The sequence below is a fragment of the Chelonus insularis genome, unplaced genomic scaffold (assembly GCF_013357705.1).
Source record: "Chelonus insularis isolate UGA/USDA-ARS -01 unplaced genomic scaffold, ASM1335770v1 contig_150_pilon, whole genome shotgun sequence".
Taxonomy (NCBI): Eukaryota; Metazoa; Arthropoda; class Insecta; order Hymenoptera; family Braconidae; genus Chelonus; species Chelonus insularis.
In genome coordinates this window covers 1,045,602-1,067,639 of record NW_023276392.1, presented here as the reverse complement: position 1 = coordinate 1,067,639, position 22,038 = coordinate 1,045,602, and the positions used below count along the sequence as shown (strand labels likewise).

Genomic DNA, 22,038 nt, shown 5'->3' with positions numbered 1-22,038 from the left:
TTCAACATTGTTAAAGTTTAATTAATTAGGATTATTGTTAAATTATGATTATTTAGATGTGTCCTAAAAATCAATAATAGTTATTATTTTACAAATTGCTCAATCTCATTGAAGAGAAACATTATTGTCTATGAGTAATTCATTTATTTAATATTAATTAAGAGGAATATAAAAGACATTTTTTTTATTCCTTACCACAAGACACAAAAGCAACAAACATTGTGGACGATTGATATTCGTTACATCAATTGTACATTTGTCCAAAAATTTTAATAGCATACAGATAATTAAAAGCCAAAAATTTAATTATTACTTGATCCAATAAAAAAACAATAAATCCTAAATTTAATTAGAATTGAAATTTTCCTTCAGCAATTTTTTTTAGTCAAACATTTGATAATAATAGTCCATGTTATTAATTGCTAATTAAACTCTTAGATCTGGAAATAATTGAAATATTCCCACAAATTCAAACAATATTGCCCAAGCAGTGGAATCAAGAGCAAAGCTTTTTGCAACATGATGCTCATAGAACGCGATATTAAGCAGGAAAGTTTAATTCGTATTTGTAATCAAAATTGAATTGTAGATCAGAAAGATTTATGGGAAATAAAATAGTTTAAAATCAAAAAAAAAAAAGATCAATGACTCTCACACACACTTGGTGTTGGCTAGGATCCAACGTAAAATATATGATCTCTGCACTGACGTTGAGCACTGCAACCGCGCAAAATCAACAGCGAATTGCAACCACTTGGTTTTTTCTTTCCAAATTAAAGTTGATAATTGGAGGTGTAATGTTAATTATTTTTTATGCTTTATCCACCTTCATCATTCTCATGATTTCACAGTATCATCAGATTAGTCTTTTATCTTAGTAGACTTTTAGCTCTTAATCTTATTAAGCGTAGATTATTATTCTTGCCACGACATGACTTGAATTTACATGTATATGTATTCTTGAAGCTCGTGCGGAAATCGTAGATTTAATTAACTTCTGAATGGTAGACACATGCCTGCTCTCAATGACATTTAGAGTTCATTAGACTGCAAATCCTACATATTCAACAATACTCAGTTCAGTATCGATAAAAAAAAAAACAAAACTGTTGCAAAAATTGATACTACTTTTTTTGTTGTATAACTATTCAGTGATGTAGAAAAGTTTCTATTCGTTTTGAATAGTCGATACTTTGTAACAAAAATTTTCACAGATGGTAGAAACATATTCAAAATGATATTTTATTGATAGTCGTTCTTTTCTTTTTCCATTTAATCTAATTTTAATTTTAAGAAGATCAATTTTAATTAAAGGGAATAACTTATTTAAATGAAAGATTTTACTTTTGACAGTTTTAATCACTTTTAATCTTAAGCCTTATTACAGGAATTAAAAGTTATTTAACTGATTTTAGTCATGATTTTTCTTTTAGCTCATTTAAATGCTTCATTTTCAAACGTTTTTTCGACGAATAAGCTAATTCATTAATTTCGAAAATAAACTAACGTTTTGCATGGCTAAATCCGTTTTTTTTTATTTAATTTTATTTACTTTTAAGGAATTTACGTTTAATCGGTTTAAGTGAAAAAAATTACGAATTAACTAATGAGTAAAATAATTATTCTCACTGGAAAATTGAAATAAAAAATTTTTTTATCATTAAAGAAATGATTTAGATCAATAAAATAATCATTGGATATAATTTAAAACAATCAAAATAATTTTATCTTCATTAGAAAGAAACATTTAATTCAATCCAGTGGAAAGTAGAATTATCAGAGTTCACACCGGCACGTTTTCAGTAGTATAGAAACAATGGCTCCGTTATTGCTATAAATAGTCTAGTTTGTTCTACTTTCTTGCACTTTAAATTGCAATAAAGAACAACTTGAGTTCTTATAAATAATGAGAGATAATCGTATTAAAATAATAATAAGAAATCCAAGACCTAATTTTATAAGAAAATGGTCATTAAAATTTGTCGCAGCGATATCTCATTCATTCAGTACTCCAAATAAAGGCGTTTAATTGCAAAGTGGCGAATGAACAAAGTTGGCGAAAGGGCGGAAACTTGTTCCGGTGAGTTGAAAGCTCTCGGCCTTTCGGACGATATATTTACCATGGTGCATCACCGTGTGCACAAGCGAAAGCTTTAGTTTACCGACCATACTCCCTCCGTGAGGTTAACGGAGGTCAATTTCACACCGAGAATAGTGAGTGATAGCGTGTATTGCTATTAGACAAGCTACAGAAGAGATACCATCCTCGTTCTCTCCTCTTCCTCGATTCATCAATATAGGAACTTTAAAAAAAAATAGAAATAAAAGGGGAAAAAAATGTTATTGACAGATATTTCATTGGTAAAAAATTGCATTCACAGCATAAATGTTTGTGTTGATAACTCAATTTATCACAAATGTATTAAATTCTTTTTTATACTATACAACTACTTGTTATAATTATCAAGGATTTTTCAGTGACATTCCGTTCATCCAATCTTTTAAAACCAAATAAAAAAATTTTTTTATGTCCACCATTTTATAACAAATTTTCAAGAAACAAAATAAATAAATCTTATGTTTGTTTTAAGTATATCTTAAGTCAAAATAAAGGTTCATGTCTAAGTCTTTTTGGATCACTTTTGCCACTTTCAAAGTCTGTTTTAATACTAAAAATTTCTTCTTTCGGTTTTAATCTTTTTGTTGCCTCAATATTGTTATTTCTCTCATATTTTTTAAGCACTAAAATATACTTAAAGTAATATTTTTTTAAAACAGTTTTGTAGAAAAATTGATTTTAAGATTAAAGGCTTTGTAGTAATTAATTTAAAGTAAATTGTAACACCTAATCGAAACACATGATGAATATGTATAATGAATATGAGCAGTGAAAAATAATAATATTTAATTAATTAAAACTTACTGTCTCACAAATATTTTATAATTCAGGATTTATTTTAGAACTTAAAATCCATAGTATATAGTACTTATGAATGGCTTTTTGATTTTTAATTTATAATAATTAGGTAATTTTAAATACTTACAAATCAGGACTTAAAGTATTAAAAAAATACCTACCCAAGACTAAATTTAAATTTCAGCTTCAACTTCAAAATCTTCAATTTCATTTATGTTCTAATTTTTCCCTATAATTTAATTCCATTTTTGGAATCACCAACCTCATTGAAGATGTCTTAGACTGATCTAAAGAACTTTATTTCGGTCATCAATGCCATCATGAATTTGTATAACATTGCTTGTATGACATTAAGACATTTTTAAAGTTCAAAATAAATTTTATAAGATCTATTTTTAACCTCAACTTTGTTAAAACCGACGTGACAACAAAGTTGAAGTCGAAAATGGGCTTAGATTATATGTCTAGTGATGTACTTGAAATTCGAATTCCAACTTCAAAGTTGTAATTAAAGACTTTGAAGTTAAAAAAATATGTGGATATATTTCGACTCGGGATCTGAAATCATAGCAAAATTATTTCATGCACAATAAATTAAAATCGTAGTTAGAAAAATGGTTTTCAGTGACTACAATGGTGTAAAGAATAAATACTTGAAATTATATTTTCATGAAAATTTTTTTTGTAAGTACTTCATGTGAATTATTGAGGTCAACGAGGCGGGACTGGTGTTGCTGACAAACTCACTGACAATGCGCACAATTTTTTAGTATAAATAACGCTTTTATTTATATTTTTTCTACTGTCGTTGCTCTCGAGTTAGCAAATAATTTCCGCCACATTGAATATTAGGAATACCAGGGCACTGCTTTTGTTACGATAAATATTCTTCTATTGTCCGCACAGCTATAAATTCGAAGAAGTATTATAGGTATCTATTAAAAAATTTTATATTTATTCTTTGCTTTAAATTCTACTTCAATAACTGATTTAAGTAAATCAGAAAAATATTCTATAACTTGACTATTGCAAAAAATTTGACGATTTTTTAATCCGATCTCTAGACAATTTCATCGCGTGATTCACGCGAGATTATATTCGTTGATTGTACGGTTATTTATGATTCACTCGAGAGGGAAAATTGTATATCGAGTAGGAAAAAAAACTTTTGTTCTCAATTTGATGGAAAAATTGTAAAATCAATTCCAAGAGCGAATTTTTTTTCATCACTGATGATTTAATTATAACTGTAAAATACACATTGATTTCCCTTAATTGATAAAAATAATTTTCCGGTTGACACAACCTTCATAAAAGAGAACAGAGTATTGTGAGATGATTATAAAAAAAAATTGCTGTCATTTCAAAAGAATATTTTTACAACCACCAATTTATGTCTCGGCCTCTTGAATCAATTCTGATATGTTTTTTTATTTAAAAATATCAGGATTTTGATGATTAATTGGTTCGAATGGTTTAAAAAATCAATGAGATAAAAAAAAACGAGGTACAGTTGGAAAAAAATTGATAGTTGGAACCTGTAATTAGTGTCATGACCTTATGATAGATAAAACCACTTTTACAGCGACAATTAATGACTAGCAATTTTGTAGGAGTTATAGTTGAAGCGGACCAATAGACTGACTTTGAAATTACTAGATTAAGGTTGGTGTCGTTATATATACATTGACCCCCGCAGTTACGATGGATACCAGAGTGAAGTAAATGGTTTTTGGGGTTTGCCTTCGGGTTAATAAAGACGCGTGCTCGTGAAACGCACGTTCCCTCGGGTGCTGCAGATACTAGTCTGTGTAATGTCTGGTTTCTTCGTCTATTATTAAGGTGAAATGTAGACTGTCAAAGTTGGATGCCTTAGACAAATCTATTGCTTCTAATCCTACCTTCAACATTTATTAATAATTGATAGTGTATCAAAAGGTATTTTTTTGTGGATGTAATTATGAAGAATAAAATTCAAATATGTATTTCATAGATAAAGTTAGTCATCGAATTGATGGAATTAATGTTTGGTGAAGTCCGGAAAAACTATCATTAGTTAGATACTTCCCTAGAATGAATGATATTTTTTTTTGATATTTTTTGTAACATAGATAGAACAGTGTTTGAAAAAATCGATATTGCATGAATTGTCATGGAAAAAAATAAATGATGAATGTAATAAAATTCTGGGACCGTTACAGTTGTGTTTTCCCTTGATTAAATTACTCATACTGACAGACAGGTTTGAAATTATGAAATCAATAATTTGTACATGTTTTTGTTGTTCATTTTTTTGAAATGAAGGTATATGTAATATTCACAACGTGTTTTGATATAAGAACTAGAATAGTGAGTAAGTGAAGTTTTGAACTTTACTCAAACTAACGACAAAAAGAACTAACAATGAAGTTTAACATGAAAATTACATATGCTGTATGGCGTTTATACAAAAATATTGAGAGAATAGTTTGACAAATCAGATCCAGCTGAAAATCCAGGTATACACATTCTTCTGATGCTTAAATAAATACGAAAAAAAATTCAGCTTTATATTTGCTTTACTTGCACTGACATCACAGGTCATTCACACTCATAAAAAATTGGTAGAAATAGTTGAATAACTCAGATTGAGCTTATAATTTAGGCTTTCATCCTCTAAATATTTAGAAGCCTCGTGTATTATTAGTTTAAAATTTTTTTTTATCTTTAATTTAAAAATGTTGCCGAAATTAAAAATTAAATACCGAATTCTTTTTTAATATCTAATTTTTACAGTTGAATAGTATAAATCAAAATGGGTCATATATTTCTGCGATGCAAAAGTAATTTTTTCTTTGTGATACGAGGTTTTGAGTTATCGATAATTGCATTCTCAACTGGATTAAGGGATGAAAGGGACTTGAATATAGCGCTGACAAATGGAGCCATCAGGATTGTTCCACGTCCCGAGGTAGGATTAAAACACTAGCTCAAGCCGTGAGTCTCTGAAAGTTTCGTTTTCACGTGAGCATTAATGACTCTCTATAGATTTCAAATACATCGGGCGTATGAAGTTGATATATTTCTGTTCCAATCGCTAACTGATGACGTTTAAACTCTCAAGAGCTACCGTAACTTATATAAGAATACTCTTGATCACAACCACTAAAGGGATGAAGAATTAATCCAACTTTCGAACGTTATCGAAACCCACTTTAAACTTGAAACTTGAAATAAACCATTACAAGTTAGCTTCCAGTAAAACTGTTGTGATGAAAAATTATAAAAATTCCTCCAGGCACAAAAATTTGTACTTGACATACTAAACAAACTTTTTTTTGTGAAAAAAGTGTACATAATGTGAAATGCACTCTGAGTCTATCTTGTTTCTGCATCGCATGCTACACAGCTTTCGAGGACCTTTGCAGCAGAAACGAAAAGAAAAAAAAAAGACAAAAGTAAAGGAAAAAATTCCAAGGAAAATTCGTCTAGGTGAGAATCTTCCTATGGTCCTATCTCCATTCCACTTGCTTTACGTGCCAAGTCCAAGTGGCTCATCTTTGAATTACAAGAAAAAATTCTTCACCCGAGAATAATAAATGTTGATAAGGAAAACTTGCGGATTATTTAAGATTGTACTGAATTAATAATAAGAAAAAATGTGATGGAGTTTCTGATGATTAAAGTAATTTATGTTAAATTGTAAATTTTTTTATGCTTATCATAAAAGCAAGTTTATACTTCCACCAGCTTAATGACATTAAAAAGTGATGTAGAATACACACATATTCAAGTCACGTCAGAATGATTTTATTTTTAATAGAAATGATTATTTCCAAGTTGTTCTTATCACAAGTTTCAGTTGTGCTGCTTTGAGAAAAATATCTCATTATCAAATCAACTACATGGGATAGAAGTAGAGAGGAAAGGTAAAGAAGGGAGAGGAAATCTAAGCGACTTCCTCATCAAACTTCGATGAAACTATAAGCTTTAACAGATTGTAGGGACTGGTGGGCGTACTCGAGTTCCAATTTGTCTTCTCCACATCCAAGTTTATTGAATTTGGAAAGTTGTTGGCTTTTCAAAGAAACATAAATTTTCATAAACAAAAACAAATCATTTCTATTAATCATTAAAACTTGAAGTAATACAAATAATATTCAAATCATCATTAAACTGTAAAGTTTGATTCAATATATTCTGTATGTATTTTCCTCTTTCAAATAATTTATATTAAAATGTTAAGTATTCATGTTAATCATAGCTAGGAATTGAACTTTTTAGAATTTGTAATTAGAATCTAATCAAAAGTAATTAGTATTTGGAATATTTTTAAAATTTTTATTGAACTAAAATCAGCCAACTTTGGAATTCTATTGAAAAAATTCCAATAGCTAATAATCGAAAGAATTTTATCATTTTTTTTTATTTTTTAATTATGTATCAAAGCTGTCACAAGCCCATAATATGCAGATGCCATGATTGATTGCAATAAAGTAGATGAAATGAAAAATAATACTCCATTCTTATTGATACAAATTTATTGATTAGCTAAAATTAATAACAATCTATTAAGTACCCATCACGATTACGATTATTAGGATAATTTTATCTAGACATGTTCTAAATCACTTCGCTCATTAAATATAATAATGAGAGTACAGAATAATTCTCAATTAATTGGAACCTCGATTAGACATAAATGAAGTAGACATTAGAAATTATAATTAAACAATTATTTCGGGTTTAGAGGAATTCAATGAGGAGAGTTAATCATTAAAATCAATTTATATTAATTGACTATCAAAGCAGTATATAATTTATTCAAACCAGTCAATGTTGTTCACATAAATTGAAAGGTGTAATAATCATAATTATTTCTATCTGCTTGTTTTGTTGACTTGAATTAACATAATGGTGAAGTAAGAAATTCATTTTATGATTCTATAAAAATTCCATTTCTCTGTAGCTTGTAATTGTTCCAATTAAAACAAGTTCTTGACATATTCAATTAGAAATTAAACAACTATAAAAGCTAATTTAACTAGAATATATATATTTTTTTAGTTTAATTGATTATTCTCTTTGCTAATTACTACACCAATCATATGCTATATTCTCTTTATAAAAATTTCAATTCAGTTATTTTTATTGGTTTTATTAGTAAACAAAAGTTTTGGGCTCGTCTGAAACATCCTGACCTACCTTTACGTTGTTATGATCATGCTCTTGCATTTTAATTACATCATAACGCCATTGAAATAACAGTATAGTCAGTGTTGTACAAAGGAGTCAGGAAACCACAGAGCACTATTTGATAATTATTTCTTGATTATTGATTTACCTTTATAACACTGTAATAAATTTATATTGCATTATATTTCACACTGTATATTTAACTTTTTATTATTATTTTATTTGACTTAATATTGATGTATTTATTCAGTAAGTTTTCTTATTTATTTTAGAAATATTAAATAATATCAATTTCTTTTGAGATTAATATTGGTAAAACAATTACTGAGGTTGTTACAGTAAATATCTGAGCTACACAAGTTTACGATCTGCTCGTGTACTTTCATTTAATTTTGTTCGACTCCTTGACTAGTTGAGAACAAAAGCTAAAACAATACAGAGTGAGATTTAATCAAATTATTTATCTCAAAGGAAAAGTTTATCTATAAGTTTCACTTCATGAAAAAGTGTACATGAATTAGGATTTTTTTCCAAACTAATTTGAAAATAAAATTTGATGTAACTTTTTGAGATAACACTGGAATGAATAAATAGTTAAGTATGAGAAGAGGGATGTGAAGTATGCTGGTAGCCATAATAAAGAAGTTTGGTATAGTCGTTGATATCTGAAAGTAATGAAAATACTGCTTCCAGCTATTCATTTCATGAATGTAAATAATCTTGGGAACAACATTGAAGTCGGGTCAGTATATCAGTAGTCAGCCATGCATCATGTCAGTTGTTGACTGGTGGGGCCTATTTAATAAGGTTCTCTGTCTTTGACAGACTTATTTGGTTAATTATGGTCTATGAAGCTTATTTGATCAGCTACCCATGCTAGATATATCAGCTCTTTTCATTTAAAATCCATATCCCGTCATCAAAATTATTTTTAGATAAATTGAAATAAAAAAATCTTGAATGTGTTTTAAAAATAAACTATGCTTGAAAAATTTGTTAAAAAATTCTTTGAAAATTGGAGCAGAATTTTTCATGTAAAATTTATTATAAAAATGTTTAAACTCTAAAGAATGATGTCACATCAGTTGTGTTGTAGAGGGCAAAAAAATTTTTTGAAGTAAAAATTTAGAGTTTAATATTTCTTAAATTAAAACAAAGACCTTTAAGCTTCTTATTCTTGGTAAAAATAATTTTTTTTTTATTCCCTAAAGAATCTAATAAAGTGCATTGTTTTAAATGAAAATAATTGTTTCAAAAAAATATAAAAAGAATAAATTTTTAAAATATTTTTATAATAAATTTATGACATTATTTTTTAAGTTTTTTCATCAATGCAAATATTTTTTATTACATTGATTATAATAGAAGAATTTTCATTTGCATAATAATACTGTTTGGAATAATACCACAGGGAAGATGAAATTTCTTGAAATACATCTATTATATGTGTGTACTCAGTGCATAAATGCATATAGATATAATGGAAGAAACGTATTAAGCAGTAACTTTTAGATCGGATGCTTAAAACTTCAAAAAGAAAAGCGACGTTCGCACGCCAAACATTAAAGTCGGGTTTCAGTGTGGATTAGGATTAGATGGTCTTGAAAAAGGTTTAAGTGATTATACAAAGGAGGATTAAGGAATAAAAAAAGAAATTTGATCTCAGAAGAAGAGAGCTAATCACGTCATATGTGATTATTACAATTCTATTATAAAACCAAAAAAACGCATGTTAGCTTTTGTAAATCAGAATGATGTATCTCTTTATTACAATCCATCATCATATCAATCATTTTCATTGCTAAAAAAAAAAGCATCCTCTGGAAGTTATGATTTTTATCTTTTTTTTTTTTATCGGAAGTTTTAGTTGACTTGGGCAATTTTTTATGAAGGTAATTTAATTTGTTTCGCAGGAGAAAAAAAAGTTTAATTAAAAGTTTTATGGACGATTGCACCTATTTATTTTATTCTTGTTTTCCAATAAAATATATTTGGACTGGAATATTTATTCGCTTGACATTTTTCAATGGGAATTTATGTAGAGCGTTCAACCTTAGCAGAGAATATACAGTGATAACGAGACACTGCGCTCACTGGTACTTTGTCATTTATTGAGGACAATTTCCTTGACTCAGACGTATTCATGTTTTCACACGTGACGCCTTTCTTTGCATCGCAAACAACCGGATGCAAATGCATGTATTGAATTCCCAAGTACACCATGAACGTGTCTCTCTACCCGGAAGCAACTACAATGTCCTAATAAAAATATTCTTGATCTTTTATCGATCCTTTTAAGCCTATAGTCGATTATATTACACGAGAAATAAGAAGGAAAATTCTCTTAGAGTTCTGTGACTATATTTTTTTTATAGTCCAACAAATAGCCTTCAGTTGTCTTATAAAAAAAAAAAAAAAACTTGTATTTTTCTTCGTGAGAAAAGCTTCAAATAATTCGCAAATGATGGTAATAAAATAAATTTTAATTAAAAAATTCTTTCTTTTAAATAAACTTGAGGAAGCTAATGAACATCCTAAGCAAATAAATAACAATGAAATTTATAATTAAAGTAAAAGAATTCTTTTAACATTTATGATGGTATTTTTTTATAAATAAATAATACCTGAATGCAAAAGAAAATTGTCATGAGAGTAATATCAAAGAAATACGAAAACGTTTTACATGTCTCAATAGGATGTAGTTAATTAATGATATCAAGTTAATTTACGTGACTAAAATCTAGTATACTTAACTATTTAATTATATAACTTTGAAAATCTAATTCTAGAAATTATACATTTATTATGTTGATAGTATTACTACCACACAATGTTTATTTTAATTTAATAATTTGTCATATTGTAGCAGATATTTCAAGCTCAACATTAAATAATAATAATAATAATTGAATATCTTTCAACAATCCCACGAGATTAGATGATGCATTTTAACTCATTAATTAAACCTTTGGAGATATCATTTAATTTCACTTCTACATTCGTTCGAATTACAACTATTTTTAACATGTAATCATCTTTTAATATTTTAAAGTATTTCTCTACCATGTAGGTAATCCTATCTTGAATTAAATTTAAAAAAATTCTAAAAAGTATATTTACCCTGTTGAAAATAGTAATTATTATAAAGAAGAGGCCATTCAGACCAATATTTTTACAAATGGATATTTTTGTATTTTTCTTTAACAATAATTATGATACTGAATTTAAAAAATATAATTTTTTAAAAATCTTTGATGCTTTAAGTTACTGCACATATTAATGTATTTTACAAGCCAACATTCTAAAAGAAAACTCCCTCTCCATAATGAAGTCAGCATGCTAGTTTTAATTAGTTCACATTACATGGTAAATCCATTAATTAAAGTACCAACAAAAAAAAGATTATTTAATAGAGATTTTTTTTTCACAGGAGCTCTTATGTGAACAAATATCCGATGACTGATTGGACATGAATTGGTTGTTCAGATGGTCGCTGTTACGAATTCTCTTTTTCATTTTCTTCAGCTGGGGTAAGTGACGAATTAATATTAATTATTTTATCTAGCATAAATGTTTGATTTCCAATGAAACGAATTCGATGAAAGAAGGGAAATACTCAATATATACAATCCGATTTTATCAATATGATTTGACTTATTCGTTTTACCAACTGTAACAAATCCTATAAGAAAAGTGTCAGTTATGAGTAATAGCACCAATCATTATGCAAGTGGATGATAACTGGTGTTCGGTAAGAAGAAAAGAAAGATTTCTCACTATCTACTTGGCAATTGGATGCGTTTCTTTCGGTCAGATCCTAGTGGATTCTCGTACATCACAAGATTGGAGATTGTTTGCCCATTCATTTCATATATCTCAACCAGCACACAAGTCATGTAGACATATGACTTATCTCATAAAAAATGTATGCTTTCTCAAACTGTTACTACCAAATTTCTGATAAGCAAACTACATGTTTCTTTTATGAAAAATTCGAGAAAAATAGTTTTTAAAAGGTTTAGAATGTTGAATTAGTTGAAGATAAAAACTAAACTGGGTGAAAAAATTCAATAAAACCCTCGTTTCTGGTTTTATATTCACAAATCAAATGTTCAACATTTTCACAGAGACAGTTCACTAGTTTTTTTTTACATTGTTTGAATTCTTCCTGAATTTTCAGTAGTTTAAAAAATTTTCCAACTCCATTTAAATAGGAAATTAATGTTTAATTAAATAATTTACTCAGCATGCTTCATTGAAAAAGATATAGTGTATACAACTGTTGAATAATTCATGAAATTTCATGAAATTTGATGAAAAGCTTCTCCAATAATTGTTGACTTAGTTCCATTGACTATTTAAAGAAATTAAATACGTGAAAGTAATTATTCATACATATTATATGACGTGTTAAAAAGATTTAATAATAATTTGTTAAAATAAAGCCAATTGAGTGTTGAACATTCAATTTGGGTAATAAGAAAGAAGAGCATTACCAAGTCTTCTCACCTTTTGTCTGACTTGTACAACAGAGTTTTATCGTAAGACGTACAAATGTGTGCAACAAAGGAAACAAAGCGAAAAGTTTTAACGAGTGCAAGACACAAGCAACTGTGCGGAAATCTTAAAGTAGAAATACGGAAGAGAAGCAAAAAGTAAAGAAAGAAAAAAAAGAGGAAGAAGAAAAAGCAAATGAGAAACTACTACTAAAAAAAAGTCTAGCAGGTGTGAATCGGTTTCTTTTTCCTTCTTTCATGCCACAAAATACTTGACCTGATGTCATGATTCCTATAGAAAGACAAAAGCGAGAAAAATAGTACTGAGCAATTTATTCGCTTGACAGAGTGAATAAGCCGCTGATTCTTGACCTCCATGAAACCTTGTTGAGTTAAAGCTTAGAACCTTGATAAAGAGAATATAAAGGGAGGTGGAAAAAAATTATGGAGCATAGAAATGATGCTAAAGGATTGAAAAAGATACAAGCTGAGAACAGCCTATTGTGTGTGCCACTGAGTATACCTATTCTAAAGAGCCAGGTCTCAGGAGTCCCGCAAGCTTAAAGCGATGCTCGTATGAAAAAGCTCTTGACAAGAATATAGGTATATCGTAAGTAAGAGCTGCTCAAAATCACGCTACAGAGACTCTCGTTCTGAAGATATTGGAATTCTGTTGTTGAAGACTAACCCAAGTTTCTTCTTTCAGAATAAAGGAAACAATATTGAAGACTGAAAGACAAGTAATATTGAAGGTATCTGGTTTTGCTGTTCTTAGATTGATATTTATGCTCTTTTTTCTTATCTATTATGGATCACAGCAAGATCGAAATTTAAAGAAAACCAATTCTTCACCAGGCGCTGAAAATTCTTACACATGTGTTGCTTTTTCGGATGGATTGGATTGGAATACTTCACATTTCTACAAACATTCAAAAATTCCTAGTGTTTTTTGAAGTTTGATGAATGAAAAAAAAAATATCTTAGAAAAATTTATTTTGTTCTGAAATATTATTGGAAATGAAAAAATAACTCAATTGAAAAAATAATATAATTTATCAAATAAAAAAACGTCTTTTCAATATTTCCAATAGCTTTTTATTTTTCCATCAAATTAAAGTAAGCTCATGAATCTTTGCAAAGTCTTTCATGTCTATCTGAAGAAAAATGTGATAAAAAATTCAATAAATTCACTCATGTAAATAAACAGTAAAAAATAATGTTAACATGGGTTTACCATTTGATAAAAATTATCATTTTTCTTAAAACTTAATGAGTTTTTGCATGCAGAAAGATTTTTCCTTAAAGTGTTGAACACTCTTTCCAATTTTCCCAAACATGCATAAGATGATCGATGTCTCGTTTTAAACCTCTGACATTTCCGATGGTCCGTAGACACTGACGCGGAAATAGACTCATAGATATTCTGTGAGGAGCATTATATCGACGCATGTCAAGTGCATTGACAGTTTGCAAGTGGTGGTGGGTATATAGAGAGTAATCAAAATTCTTATTCAGTCACCTTCCATCAGAACTGCCGTTTCGCGGTTCGACGAAGCTGAATATTGTAGCATCTGTCATATACATCTGAGGTTAAATTCCGAGTGTTGACAATTCACTATTGTATATTTCTAAACATATGCACATGATTCACTTGATTTAACACTAGATATTTTTTCCCTAAACCTTTCAATAACAACCTGTTCAGTTAGCTGTAATTATCATCTAGAAAGAGTTCATTGGATTTTTTAATAAAATTATTCCATCATTTATTCATGTTTTATCACTGGTCAGCTTGAAATTTACAATTCCAAGTACTGCTAGAATTAATTAACTAATGAAGTTTTCAAAACAATTAGCTTGATTCCAACCGTATCCCATGATTTCTCATGATTCACCAATCAATCCTGCATTTAACTATTCATGCGGTTAATTGAATTTATAGAATACCAAAAAATATTGATTTTAAAATCAATTCAAAGCTAGACCAGAAAAAAAATGATCTGGTTTAATTGAATCATAGTTGAGCAACAGATTTGAACATGCTCAATGCTTGGACTAATTGAGTAGTCAGATCTAATATTATGCTCTATGCGTGAATGTTGAATGGAAGTTCTCAATAGGATACAATGAAATTCAGTGAATCATTCTTCAGTAAGTGACTTGGTCTATGAGCAATCAAAAACTGTTGGATGTTCATTTCCTGTTCAATCTAAATTTGCTTTTTTAAAGAAAGTCAATTCCTAAGTGAATGGGCCATGGGTAAAACAAAACAAAAACTTGCTGATGATATATAAATTGAATAAACATTTTATTTTCTCATGTTACATGACATGAAGTTTAAAGGCTTCATCCTTAGCCAAAAGTCTTGAAAATGGCTTCTTTCTACGAATGTGCTTCTTCCCTTCATTCTCACATAGAATCCTGTAATTTCCGATGATGAAAGGGAGTTAATAAGATTCAGACATTATCAAGCATTGAATATGATGCAAGGTGGTCAGACACCAAATCCTTATTGATCTCTGTTGAAATGTCTTTCAGTAATCTCACTGTGGAGATAATGAGACTATTTACGGTACGATTGGTTCAGTGGTCGTTGGTCATTGGTCTAGGCTACCAACTTTAGAATCCGGATTGATATCATTGAGTTCATCAGTTTGCTACTATCGATCTTAATCTAGATGATTAATTACTTCTCTTGCTATTCGTATACAATGTCCATCAGAAGCCATTATTTGATTAGTGGTTTTATTAACACATACTTTTACGATAAAAGCTATTAATTTTTATTTTAGCACTTTTTTTATTCGATTAGAGAAAAACATAAGATCGTGATAAACTAATATAAAGTTTCTACATTCATTTCAAAACTTTTAACATTAATAGACTAATTTATTAACTTATTACTGATTTCAAAACAATACCTATTAAAAGTATTGAAGATTTTATAGAAACTTTTTTTTTAAATTGAGATATAAAAAAAAAAGAATATTTCTTGGTAAAAATGGTTATGAAAAATATTATGAAAACTTTTTCATTCTTCAGATAGTATATTTCATTTTATTCGTGAGTGGGTAAGAGACTTTACGTCCCCTCATTTCATACAGAGTCGATCTTTGTTCTTCTGTGCCGCCATGATATGGACACAAAGATGTAATGTTTCTCAAGGGAATACAAGGTCGGATTGAAGATATTTTCTTTTGCAATTCTCACCTCCTCTTAAGACTTTGTATGTTGGTACCGTAGCATGTTCTTATTCTGGTGGACCAATTGGAACTCACGAGGATCATGAGTTGGAAAAATACCCCTTAACTATTGTATTTTTCAAGATAATTCTCTGGAGATGTGACTCTTGACCACCATATCCACTGTAGAAATAATGCGATCGATACTCGGTTGTTATCCTTTCTGCTTTTTCCTGTTGACCAAGATAAATTTCATATCCATTAGTAATAATCCAAGCTGAGTTTTATCCCATGAATACTGCATTCCAAACCATTACGTATGCAAGCAATTAATTAATTGACTTGTGGTACTTGAAGAGATTGCATTCCATGGAGACCTCCAAAGCTTAGTGGTGTTCTCAACATCGCTATATGTCTGCGTTAGATACTATTTTGGTTGATGTCATGTTGCGTTGAATGATCATTGTTCTCTTGACTCAGTTCACCGTGTCTCTTAGCAGCTTGGCATATCTTCATGACAGATAGCAAGGTTTACCTAGCACCTAATATGTACTATATCTCAAACAATTCAATGCATGAGGTAGATCACATTCTCTTCCCTTGCTAATCTGGATAATCTAATACAACATCATCACCTATTTGAAAATAACACACTGATTTTAGATTGAATTCCTATTTTTTAATCCATAAATATTCCTACTGAAATACTTATCATAACGATATGAATCGTTGTTAATATGAATAATAGTTTGTTGTAAACATTATATGCACATAATAGAATACTTTAATCATCCTTAATTGGTTGCAACATTCAGCAAACATCTATTCAAACTTGCATAAACTTTCAACCTATTATTGGTGGTAATACTTTTGACGGATCAAACATGAAATTACTTGTAATTTTATTTTATATCATTTCCACCTTTTTCCCTCTGACCACTAGTGATTTCCACTTGAGTGAGTTAGCAAACGTGTTCACGCTTAAAAGGAAAATGAAATTGCGCAAGATTGTCGGCCTATCTTGAGGATTATCCTCGTAAAAGACTCTATTACTTCTTGAAAGATCAACGAGAGGAGATATTTTTTTTTCCTCTTTTTTTTATAATTAATATCTAGGTAGCAGTTTTTTAAAAATAATTTTACACAGGATAGCTAGCCATAATTCCTAGTCAAGTTGATGATGTATAATACCACGAATCCGCTTATTTTCTCTTTTTGTTTTCCACCCACCAGTTGCTTTTCATGCTCTGTACAATTTTGTTCTTTTTTATTGCTGTTTAATTTCTTTACATGGCATACAAGCTATGAGAGTAGAATTTTTTAATTGTTTTTTAATGAATTTATCATTTTTTTTTCTAGATATGATGGGATTTACATTGGCGACAGACGACTCTTTTTTCTCAAGACTTATTGTCGCAGCCTCACATACAGCTTTATCAGGAGACTTGGCAGTTTTAATAATCAACTTATCAGCGTTAGACCGTGTGAAGACTAGTACTCGTGTCCCAGGAATTGGCACGACAACAGAAGAGGCTGATATCATAATGGAAGAAGAAGAGGAAGAAGAAGAAGAGAAAAGAAGTGATAATTATGATTGGCAATCATCTCTTCAACAAGACCCATTTGTTATAAGGTTTTTAAATAATGGACTTGTAAAAAAAATACTTATTGAAAAGTTTATTCTATTATTATTTTTAAAGCTAAAGTTTACAATAATTATAAAAATAATAATTATAATAATAAGGATAATAAGGATCATAATAATTAAGATAATTATTCCAGAGTAATGCGTCTAGATGGCTTCTCATCGGAGTTAATTGGAGAAGTAGCAATAGAAACAACTTCCACATCAGTAGCGAATATTTCTCTTTCCATCCCCTGTGGATTTTTTACTCGTGGCGGTGCTTACTCGTTACAACTTCAACGCAAGTCAGTACCTGCTAGTGGAAAATTTATGGATACTAATGGAGTTCAGGTAAAGTGCAAATAAAATTCAACTCTAACAAAGTGACAAAATAAAAATTGTGAATAAAATTTTTGATAAATACAGACAAAGTTTAGACTTTGATTAATTTATCGTAACTTTAATAATAAATAATAGTTTCACAGTTTTTATCTTAAATTCGAAAATGATAGAGCAATTTTTTAATGTATCTTTTGAATTTAATTTAATGCTAGGAAAAATGTAGAAATGAATCCAAGTATGATGTCTTTTAATATATTATATGATACTACATATTAGTTAGTGAAGCAAAAACATCACTTTTTCTTTGAAACCTTGTAATTTACGAACGAATGATGGTACAGCAACCATCGCGGTATCATTAAAAAGCTCAAAGTGAATACATGAATTGTTTTTATAATGAAAAATTTTTATACCATAATATTTATTTAGAACGTTTTAATCTTCTTACAAAATCAAATTTTAAAATACACTGCTTTAAATGTTTCATAGTTTTTTTAAATTCTATAAAACCAAAAATTTTGGTCATAATTTGTTTTCTAGTCATGATAATATAAAAAAAAAATGATTTGATAATCTATTCTATGAATCTAAAACTAATCACAATATGGAATTTTCCTAAATAGATGAGAACAACATTGGACGTGAGATGGCCAACCCCTTCGTTAGCTATAGACTCCCACTTTAGTACTTATCCTGATAAACCAGTTGATGCAACTTTAGAATACACTGGAGTTTCATGTGCTCCAGCTGAAGGTATTCCTGTAGACACGTTCTCTCTACAACTCATCTACTGTGGTGCCAGTGTATTGTCATGTGATCCGAGGAACAAAAGCAACGTGCAGGTAATGGAGAGTACTCAATTCAATAAGGAAAATCGAATTATAGAATTGGGTATTATTTTTCAGATACTTTACTCTGAAAAAATCACAGGATTTCCATTGCGAAAGAATCTTGTTTTGCGATGTGATTTCTTTGGACTTGCTGGACATTATGCATTGAGATTAAAACCGTCCGATGTTAATTCAACAGCTCCAACTACCAGTGCATACATGAAAGTAAGCTCTTCATTTTATCTAAGTATTAACATTTTATTCAAAGCAAATTTTACTCACAATTTTTTTTAATAAAAAATATTTATCAGTAGTAGCATACACTTTATAATGAAAAAAATTTTAAATAAAAGTAATTATTAATATTTTTTTGCATGTATTATATACTATGTTTGTATGCGTTTAATATGTCTCCAATAAGCACGTCAACAGTACTATTATTTTTATTTGAAACATCTAGGAATAAAAACTAACATTTTTATCTAAATATGAAAATTGATAGATAGTAGAAAATCTTGTTACAACATCTATTTCCAATAAAAATATTTTAAAAGTAAATTGTATTTGTCTGTCAGTATTTTTTTACTTGAATTTTATTCACGAGAAAATATGATCAAATGTTGGAGACATCGTAAATGTTTACATTATCATTTTTCTTCTTGTTAAGATGGGAAATTTATTATCAAAATGGCACAAATGTTACAGGTAGAAGTTTCGAACCAGTATATCTTCAATGTTCTTGAAAAATCAGTTTATCCCTGTAACGGAAGTTCTGGAGGGCTGTCAGTACTTTACGAATATCCGTCTTGTCGGCTTGAAGACGATCGTGTACGAGTTTATGGACGTCTCAGAGCAGATGTAACGTCACTAGCACCACCATCGACGCTTAAATATATTGCAGAATTGAAAGCTCCTCGGAAAAAAAATCGGTTAAAATTTGATTGTGAAATATTTACAGAGAAGTTTGTTGAATACTGTTTCGTTTATGTTAGTCAAGCAATCAACGGTGCAGTAGCTGAGGTGCGGGTAGATTGTATTCCAACATTTTCTATCAAAGGTAATTAACATCAAGATTTTAATTTATTAAACGGGTTAATAAGAAGCTTTAACTCCACTAATATATAGCTAAAAATGAGCTTTTACTATTAAAATCTGAATATTTTAGTCGATGTAATATTAATTTTCAGGACAACTGAATCCTTAGTACAGATAAATCCTAATAAATAAGTTAATTACTTAACACAAGTTTGAAGATAGAATAAAAAGACAGTTATCTTTGTGTAGAAGTCTATTTGTTATGTATTTTATTGAGGAAAACTCTGAATATAAACACTTTGCTTCACTTCTATTACGGATAAATGAGCATCTCATTTCAGCTCAGTGAGCAAAAGCAATAGTGGCTCTTCTCCATTACCAAAAGAAAGACTGAGACAAAGTAGTAAACACTTTCAGTCACTTAGATAAATACATTTTCAAAGCAAACTAGCAAAAAAAGTTTAATAAAAAAAACTTTAAAAGAATGGAGTCATTTATATAAAAGTCTTTAACTTAAGACACATTTTTAAATATTTAAAATATTTATTAACTTTTTATTACGAACTGATCCAGTAAATTAATTTTCCTCTATGTTATTTAATATCAAGACAATTTCAAAAGATAATGAACATTCTTAATGTGACTTCTATAAAAACACTTCTGCTAATTATTCATCAAAATTTACATATTTCTCAAACAGATTCATGCTATGATTGATCGTTAGCCTAGAGTCTATCATAGAACGTATTTAAAGATTCCTAATAGGTGCCTTAATTATAAATGAACATTTAAAGAGATTCTGTAAGCCTAAATGGCAGTTTTAATCAGAAATTCTAAACTTTATAAAGATGAATTGTTGATTAACTTTAAAGAGTCATGAGCATAAGAAATAATTAGAAAGAGCTAAGGTTAAATGAGACATTCGAGAACAGCATCATTAACGATAAAATGATCTATTAAAAATATCACAAATGAACCTTCTAAATATTTAAAAAAATTTACTTTGCTTATCTAAAACATTAATTGATAATAAACTTCGAAACAGTGAGAGAAAATTATATGAATATTCATTCGATAAATAAGTTAGTCTACTTAGGAAACAACATAATAGCAAAGCTTTTAAATGAATGATTAATCAACAATTGGATTCTAATGATAATATAAGATTTTAAACATGAATGTAGCTTTCAAATCGATAGCTATCGACATTGATATTCGGATGTAATAATACGTGATCATTTATGGTCTAGAATACATTATCTCTTCATGCTCTCGACTAGTACAGATCGAATAATATTTCATAGCAATACCATAATGATTGTAGAGCAAAACACTCACTTCTATAAATATCGTTTGCACCACTGACGTCGAATTTAAACGACGAAATTTTGCGTAAAATATAGCATCCAGCCACCAGTAAAGTGTCCACTTAACATGTGAAACTAGATAGAATATACCACCAACGAGTTATTATTTGCTCTGTTAGAGCTCTCAAACAATTGCGTAGTCAGGTTAATTAATTTTACGACGAAAGAGTATTTAATTTAATTTTCATAATAATAGTACGTATAGAGTATAACAAAATTATCAAATGTTTAATATTCTAAAAAGTTGTGAGTTAGACAAGATAATTGAGAGAGAAGTTAACAACAGTCAATAGTTATCCGTCACTTCGATTACTCGTTTTATCGTAACTGTGGAAATCCCGCGGGTGAAGCTAATGGAATTATTTCAATTTGCATATAAACCAACCTCGTTGACTTCCTACGTTCATCTAGACGACCAAGATATAACATTATATAGCTATTAATTCATTGCAATTTCTTATATTAGTGTAGAAATCTGATTTTGTTACTGCAACATTAGTTAATGGTGACAAAGTATCTCATTCTAAATCTAAATGTCATTAATTTCACTATTTTATAGGATATTTCTTCAAAGTTATAATAAAAAAATTCAATAAATATTTCGAATTAAATAAAATACAATTCTAAAGAAAAGGGTTTTAATTTTTTTGTAAAAATTAAAATAGAAAATGAAAAAATAGTTTATTACATCGGTTTTTTTATTAAATAAAAAAAAAATATTATACTATTCAAGAAAAATATGAATTCCTGTTAGGAAGACGTTTTTATTAGGTAAATAACATTTACTTAAATTGAAGCGATGTTTCTTATTAAAGTGAAAAAGCGTGTAATTTCGAAATAATTTATTCCCGTATAAAAATTTCTAAAGAAAATGTTTTATTAAAAATTTAATGTTTTATTTGAAAAATGAAAATCTTTCCTTTTCATCTACAACTAGAAATAATATATTCTAGGAATAAATGAAAATTCATTTACCTCTATCTTTTTTTTTTAAATGAGAAAATATTGCTCTTGTCACTATTTTATTACCAGGAAGACGTAAATTTTACAGTGAAGAAAATAGTTAATTA

The 22,038-nt window shown here is 28.8% G+C and overlaps 1 protein-coding gene across 2 annotated transcripts in view; it reads left to right on the top strand.

Moving 5' to 3' along the window:
* The window catches only part of gogo (golden goal), a 44,524-nt gene that overhangs the window by 15,213 nt on the left and 7,273 nt on the right, over nt 1–22,038 (top strand). For both annotated transcript variants that reach the window (XM_035078167.1, XM_035078166.1), the window contains exons 3-8: nt 11,523–11,622; nt 17,130–17,403; nt 17,553–17,745; nt 18,360–18,578; nt 18,642–18,791; nt 19,272–19,623. In XM_035078167.1, coding sequence (XP_034934058.1) covers nt 11,562–11,622; nt 17,130–17,403; nt 17,553–17,745; nt 18,360–18,578; nt 18,642–18,791; nt 19,272–19,623 — 1,249 coding nt within the window. In that variant the 5' untranslated portion in view covers nt 11,523–11,561. The remainder of the gene's footprint in view (nt 1–11,522; nt 11,623–17,129; nt 17,404–17,552; nt 17,746–18,359; nt 18,579–18,641; nt 18,792–19,271; nt 19,624–22,038) is intronic.